The sequence below is a fragment of the Neoarius graeffei genome, chromosome 12 (assembly GCF_027579695.1).
Source record: "Neoarius graeffei isolate fNeoGra1 chromosome 12, fNeoGra1.pri, whole genome shotgun sequence".
NCBI classification, from domain to species: domain Eukaryota; kingdom Metazoa; phylum Chordata; class Actinopteri; order Siluriformes; family Ariidae; genus Neoarius; species Neoarius graeffei.
Genome location: NC_083580.1, coordinates 17,892,242 through 17,899,761, shown reverse-complemented (window position 1 = coordinate 17,899,761; position 7,520 = coordinate 17,892,242). Strand labels below are relative to the sequence as shown.

The following is a 7,520-nucleotide window of genomic DNA, read 5'->3' as shown; positions in this document are numbered from 1 at the left end:
TACAATGGCTAAACGGTACCCCAGTGTGTAATCACCTTGAAAATAGGTACATTCTCAGAAACCTTTACAGCAAGCATCATGAGTTGTATATTATTTGGTTTTATTAGAAATTAGTACACAAACCAGTGAAGATCATCATGAGTTGACATTGTAGAAATACTTTTATTAAGAGGATGTCTTTCAAAATGCAAAAAACTAGTTACAATTAAAGACCATTCATAGTTTAAAAAAAAAATGAAGAGCTCAAGTACTATCCTAAAGCATTTTGCTTTTCATTTATATAACCCATTAACGGGATGTACAGCATGTCCTCTCCTGATTCAAAAGGTCTCTTATGATTCTTTACCAGATGTCCATTTTTTCTGAAATATTTTTTCATGCCACTTGTCTGTCCAAGAGTCACCCGTGTCTTGCAGAGAAAATGGCTTAAAGAGGAAGCTGATATTTTTTATTATTCTATCCATATTCACTGGATATGAGCAATCGCATGCTCTGATTGGCTACTCTATTACTAGGCTATCAGCTCATATATCATCAGTAGAGAAAAACAAAATGGCGGAGCGTGTTGCTGAACCAACCGAGGACGAAATAAAAACTCTACTCAAAAACAACCCCCCCCCCCCCCCCCCCAAAAAAAAGCAACAAAATATGGAATAAAATTATTTAATGGTAAGAATATCTTTTTTATTTTTCAAGAAATTATTATATCATCATTTTTCCCAAATTGAAAGTTTTTATTTATCAAATTTGCAAAAAATAAAAAATCCAGTGAATGTGGATAGAATAAAACAGTTATTCCATTCAATCTCATCATACATGGCTTACAGCTATCAGCTCATGTACGACTCGAGTTCGTGGAAAAACTTAAATATTAAAAAAAACTTAAACTTATACTTTCCAGTCATCTTCACTACACTTTAAAATAACAGATCAGAGATGTATTCACCAAATCCCAACTGAATGTCCAGTATCTTCATCTGCATCATCATCATCGATCTGACATCAACGTAATACAAAGAAATAAATAAACATAAAACCATGAGGAACACTTTCGGATTAAAAACAAGCTCACTGATATTGAGAGAGAGAGAGAGAGAGAGAGAGAGAGAGAGACCATATGGAGCACGTGGTTTATCAAACCAAAAAGGAAAAAGTGAATCTGGATCACTTTCGTGAGTTTAGTTTGAGGTGAGCTGGGATGAAGAGCTGCTGCTTCCTGAACTCTTGGCACTCTTCTGCCCCCGGGTGGCACTTGCCTGCCTTGGCACTCGCTGCTCTCGCTTCTCCGCATGACCTGTACCTGATTTACTGCGTACTGATGACAGACGGAGAGAGGGAGAGAGAAAGAGAGAGAGAGATTAAAAGATTCTTCTTTGTCATGTATGATTTATGAAAAGATGAAGCATGCTTTATGGACCTAGACGCATCTTATTTATCGATTTTCTCACTGATCTACAAGGTACACTTTTTTTTGGAAAAAAGCAAAACAAAAAACAGCACAGTAAACACTGATGCAGACAGCCGTTCAGCACTTCAGCACTGATGCAGATGAAAGAACAAGCACGGAGACAGAGCGATGACAAATAGTCCAGTGCTTTAATTATTAAAAGGACATGATTCCGATTATGTTCATCAAGTTTCCATTATTTACATGCCAGCAACAGTTGAATATTATAATTAACATCAACATGCTTACATGCAGTCATTATACATGAGGTTGGTGTTACTTGTGCCCAAATGCAGCGAAACTGAATAGAACACATCCAAACACCCAAACTGAACTAATGAAGAACCAACATTAATTAATATACACGATTTCAGAACATAAAAAAAAAGCATGAAACAAGGAGGCTAGATGTTGTGAATCATGCACCGAGCGCTGTGTTGAATGAAAGAGGAAAAACAAAGAGAGAGAGAGAAGCATAATGTGTGAGTGGAAAAAAAAAAAGACTCAAGGAAAGTCAAGGGCAAGCAAGAATGTGAGCGTAGACAAAGGGTGAGATGGTGCAGGAGGACCGATGTATGCAAAGAACACAAAGAGGGAAAGAAAGCGAGGGTGTGGTAAAGATAAAGGGGAGGAAAACCTTGAGAGAGAGGAGAGCTCTGTTCCCCAGAGCTGTAGACCACTATCTTAGCACCGGCCCTTTGAGGGTGGGCTGCAGGGGCACTGGGAGGGGCTTGAGAGGTTGCTTTTTTAGCACTCTTGTCTGGGACCTTAGAGTCCTCTTCTTCATGGTGTTTTACACGCACATACATACACATGCCACAAAAAACAAGAGGACACAGGAGTAGGCATTAAAACAAAGGAGAGGAAACTGCAGACTGCCAACACAAATAACTAATGAATAGATGATTTGCAACCACGTGATCAAAACGTGCTACGTCATGAGCGTCCGCCATGATGGTGGATATACAAAGCAACTAGGACAGCAGCCGCTGAAAGTGTGTCTGTAAACAACGCTGAATTTTCTCAGTATTACCACGATTTGAACGATCGAGCAAAGATTCAATACAAAGAGAAGATACACGTGTGTGGTTTTGACCCATATTATTGAAAAAAGTCAGACTTTTCTGAAGAGAAGACACTTCTACCAACCAGAGGATGAATACGGGTCATTTCGTCCAATAGTTAAGACATTTCGTCCAAAGCCTTTTTCCATACGCACTATCAATTATTTTATATGTCAGGTATTTGTTTGTTCAAAAAAAGGAGGAATTCTCAATGGAATTTGACTGAAGCAGCTTTGACACTAAAGAGCGTACTAACCACGTCGGCCCGTGCCACTTGCTGACCCTGGGATGAGTTAACTCCGTCGTCATTGCAGGCTGCTTGCTTGCATGTCTATGTTTCCAGCTGGATCATATTAAATCTTCAGGTGCAGAGCAGTGCTCTCGCGGGGGTTTCGTTCGCGAATCCTGGGCCGAGGCACAGTCCTACCGACCCAAGACCATGCTCTTTCAAAGAGGGAGGCTTAGAGGGAGGTGCCTGTAAAATTTGGCTTCGCTGTGAGCTCCGTTGGCCGAGTTATTAATGTTTAAAGCCGGCTGGATCATGTTAAATCTTTAGGCGCAGAGCAGCGCTCTCACGGGGCTTTCGTTTGCGAACATCGGAATACCTGAAATATAAAATAATTGATAGTGCGTCTGAAAAAGACTTTGGATGAAACCTCTTAACTATTGGACGAAATGGTCATTGGACGAAGTGTCCTGATCCCCTCGTCTCCTCTCTGTACTAAGTCTCAGAGTTTCCTCGCCCGCTTTCCAAATCACGGATGGAATTCTAAAAAAAAAATCGGGATGTGCCACGGTCACGAGTACTGTTGTGACCACAACCATATACAGCACAAAGATATGGCAGAGTTAAAGAATGTTTAAAGTAGCTGAAAAACAAAGAGACTTGCGGACGCGTGATTATGTTTTGTATGGAATGTCGCTTGACATCGCATTTGTATATCCAGCAACATGGCCGACATCCGAGTTTCTATTTTGCTTTGACGTCACTTGCAAGTCAAGGATAGGAAACCGACACGGTCATTTGCATTGGAGCGATTCAGGGGTCTGGCGTCAAGTCTTATAATCTGGATTAAACAATTCCACATAGTTTATAGCATATGGCAGAACAACACATTGCAATTTTTCCTTTCACCTGATGGTGGCAGCAGATTGTGTTAACACAGCTAAAGTGCAAGAGCATTTATTTTTCCTTTAGAACACCTGCGAATTAATTTAACCACTCAGCATGGAAAACATTTTGTGAATTCTTCAAAGAGTCCTTATCTAAAGTGGATTTGCGACCAAGTACTAAAACTGAAAATTTTATTTATTTATGATGAGGTTACTTTTGGTTCCTGAAATCCTTGACTTGCAAGTGACGTCAAAGCAAAAAAGAAACCCGGATGTCGGCCATGTTGGTGGATATACAAATGCAGGGTCAAGCAACATTCCATACAAAGCAGTCACGCGTGCACAACGCGAGTTTTAAGGGCCTTAGTTTTTGCCAAGCTGATTTATTACCTTTTAATACTGAAGACCCCACAGACACCCTCATACATAAAAGGTGATTTTTGAAAATCAGGTGAATCTGGATTCACCTAGGTGATTCTAGATTTACCTCTGTGAATTAGGATTTAGGGTTAGGTTTAAGGCCCAGTCCCACAATACCGATAACTACAACTATAACTACAATGATAACTATAAATAAATCGGTCCCCTGCAGTTTATGTGGTTGGTGCTCACACCAGACCGATAACGATACCTATAGCCCAGGCCTGGGTTTATCGTATCAGTGAGATTGCTTCTGGAGCGATTTTTCCAGACCTGAACCGATAGAACATCTGACCAATCAGGGAATTGTTTATATGTGACATTGTCTGAGCATGTGCTATTTTGACCCGGGCATCTTTGTACATCCTTGCTGCATCATGAAGTCACAGAATACAGATTCATGGGAAATAAATAAATATAATACAAAGCACGGATCTTTTATTCATGGATATGTGATTTTCCATGAAATATCAATAGTACAACCCCGATTCCAAAAAAGTTGGGACAAAGTACAAATTGTAAATAAAAACGGAATGCAATAATTTACAAATCTCAAAAACTGATATTGTATTCACAATAGAACATAGACAACATATCAAATGTCGAAAGTGAGACATTTTGAAATTTCATGCCAAATATTGGCTCATTTGAAATTTCATGACAGCAACACATCTCAAAAAAGTTGGGACAGGGGCAATAAGAGGCTGGAAAAGTTAAAGGTACAAAAAAGGAACAGCTGGAGGACCAAATTGCAACTCATTAGGTCAATTGGCAAAAGGTCATTAACATGACTGGGTATAAAAAGAGCATCTTGGAGTGGCAGCGGCTCTCAGAAGCAAAGATGGGAAGAGGATCACCAATCCCCCTAATTCTGCGTTGACAAATAGTGGAGCAATATCAGAAAGGAGTTCGACAGTGTAAAATTGCAAAGAGTTTGAACATATCATCATCTACAGTGCATATCATCATCAAAAGATTCAGAGAATTTGGAAGAATCTCTGTGCGTAAGGGTCAAGGCCGGAAAACCATACTGGGTGTCCGTGATCTTCGGCCCTTAGACAGCACTGGATCACATACAGGTATGCTTCTGTATTGGAAATCACAAAATGGGCTCAGGAATATTTCCAGAGAACATTATCTGTGAACACAATTCACCGTGCCATCCGCCGTTGCCAGCTAAAACTCTATAGTTCAAAGAAGAAGCCGTATCTAAACATGATCCAGAAGCGCAGACATCTTCTCTGGGCCAAGGCTCATTTAAAATGGACTGTGGCAAAGTGGAAAACTGTTCTGTGGTCAGACGAATCAAAATTTGAAGTTCTTTATGGAAATCAGGGACGCCGTGTCATTCGGACTAAAGAGGAGAAGGACGACCCAAGTTGTTATCAGCGCTCAGTTCAGAAGCCTGCATCTCTGATGGTATGGGGTTGCATTAGTGCATGTGGCATGGGCAGCTTACACATCTGGAAAGACACCATCAATGCTGAAAGGTTTTATCCAGGTTCTAGAGCAACATATGCTCCCATCCAGACGACGTCTCTTTCAGGGAAGACCTTGCATTTTCCAACATGACAATGCCAAACCACATACTGCATCAATTACAGCATCATGGCTGCGTAGAAGAAGGGTCCGGGTACTGAACTGGCCAGCCTGCAGTCCAGATCTTTCACCCATAGAAAACATTTGGCGCATCATAAAACGGAAGATACGACAAAAAAGACCTAAGACAGTTGAGCAGCTAGAATCGGGGTTGTAAATTAATACAATAAATATATAAATGTAGGTAATATAATTTAATTATGAACTTTGGCAGTCCGAACATTTAATTGTTTTAGACTTCTTTTTTTTTTATCCATGATACATCATCCATATGAAATCTGTAACCAATCTGTAATATACTGAAACGTCCATGACCAATCCATAAATTATTAGCATCCGTACTAAAATCCGTAACCACTCCGTATTTTGTATCTTTTTTTATTATATTTCTGTAGTCCATGACCTAGCCATAGTTTATCAACCACCGGAGTGTGTGCACGGGTTGTTTTGAAGTCCAAGCTGTATAGTATGCTCCGGAATAATGTGCTACTACTTGGAAAAAACTTCCATGACTATTCCTAAGTTGCATGCATTTATTTCCCTGAGTGGCAGGACCAAGCGATATTATCGTCAGGATTATAGTTGTGGTGTGACTGCTTCAGACTGGAACTAAATTCAGGCAGAGGGATAGTCGTAGTTATACGTAGGTATAGTTAGAGTTATCGGTGTTGTGGGAGTGGGTCCGTTGGGTTAAGGTCAGGGTTGGATGATCTGGTATAATGTTTAATTTCTTTACTGCAACTGAGTCCTCCATGGTGTAGTAATAAAGTGGTGGACTTCAAAGCTGAAGCTCCTGGGTTTGAGTCCCAGCAGGGGGGGGGAATGAAGTTAAATGAGACAGAAAAAACAGGTACATAAGTAATTCTGGGTAGAGAGGTATGAGAGGATAAAAGATATAAAGCAGGGGAAGGTGACAAGAGAGCGGTTGTTGAAGTGTTCTCATTCTTTTATGAACCGCCTAAAAAATCCAAGCCCCCTTTTTTTAAATGAGCCCCCCAACAACAACAAAAAAATCCCTTTTAAGAATGTCGACCTAATTGACCTAGGTAAATCCAGATTCACCTGATTTCAAAAATCACACATGCATACACATTTATATATTGGCCCTCAAGTATTTTGATGAGGTCTAATTTTCAAAAGCTTTTTTGAAATGAAAAGAAAAAAAAAAAGACTCAACTCCCCTGGGCTAAATCTGTATAATGAAAAAGTTGAAAGTCCTTCCAGCACCATATGGTGGCCCCAATCTCCATAGCCCCTGGCCTCTTGCCTATTACATAGCTAGGGTTACAGTGGGGGACTAGTCCTCTGGTAACCGCGAGAGTTTGACTCCCCACTCGCATCTGCCAGATGGCAGTAGGTACCATTTTTATGATGGTCTTTGGTATGACTCAACCACAAGTAGAACTTGCGATCTCCTGATCGAGAGGCGGACACCCTAACCACTAGGCCAACTTGCGGTGTAAATCTGTAGAACACATTACACTATTTAAGGATGTACCACTTCCTATCAGATATCCTAGTTGATTCTGAAACTGAGAGCACGCAGGATGGAAGTTCACATCCATCAACAGAGTGTTCCTTATAGCTCAAAAACTAGCCTTTCTTGGATAAACAAGAGTGCTCGGAGAGCACAATATCCCCTGTTGGCAGCTATGCCATAACTCTTGTAAAATGGGACCGAATTGAACGAAATTGCAATATGCATATTACTGGACATATAACAAAGAATGCTGCCAAGTTTTGTGAAATTCCTCCAAAAATTGTGAGAGGAGTTGATTTCAGAAGGTGAGTACTCTTCCTGGGATGGATGGACGTCGGCACAACATAATCCCCCTTCAGGCCTTTTGGCCAGTGGGGGATAAAAATGTTCTACATCT

General features: G+C 40.5%; 1 protein-coding gene across 4 annotated transcripts in view; it reads right to left on the bottom strand.

The window, feature by feature from the left end:
* Window positions 1-635: 635 nt before the first annotated feature.
* The window catches only part of mzt2b (mitotic spindle organizing protein 2B), a 30,200-nt gene continuing 23,315 nt past the window's right edge, over window positions 636-7,520 (bottom strand). For 3 of the 4 annotated variants that reach the window (XM_060935595.1, XM_060935596.1, XM_060935594.1), the window contains 2 exons: window positions 2,085-2,228; window positions 636-1,315 (listed from right to left, as the gene is read on the bottom strand). In XM_060935595.1, the coding sequence (XP_060791578.1) occupies window positions 1,179-1,315; window positions 2,085-2,228 (281 nt within the window). In that variant the 3' untranslated portion in view covers window positions 636-1,178. The remainder of the gene's footprint in view (window positions 1,316-2,084; window positions 2,229-7,520) is intronic. The other variant, XM_060935597.1, reaches the window with a different exon arrangement.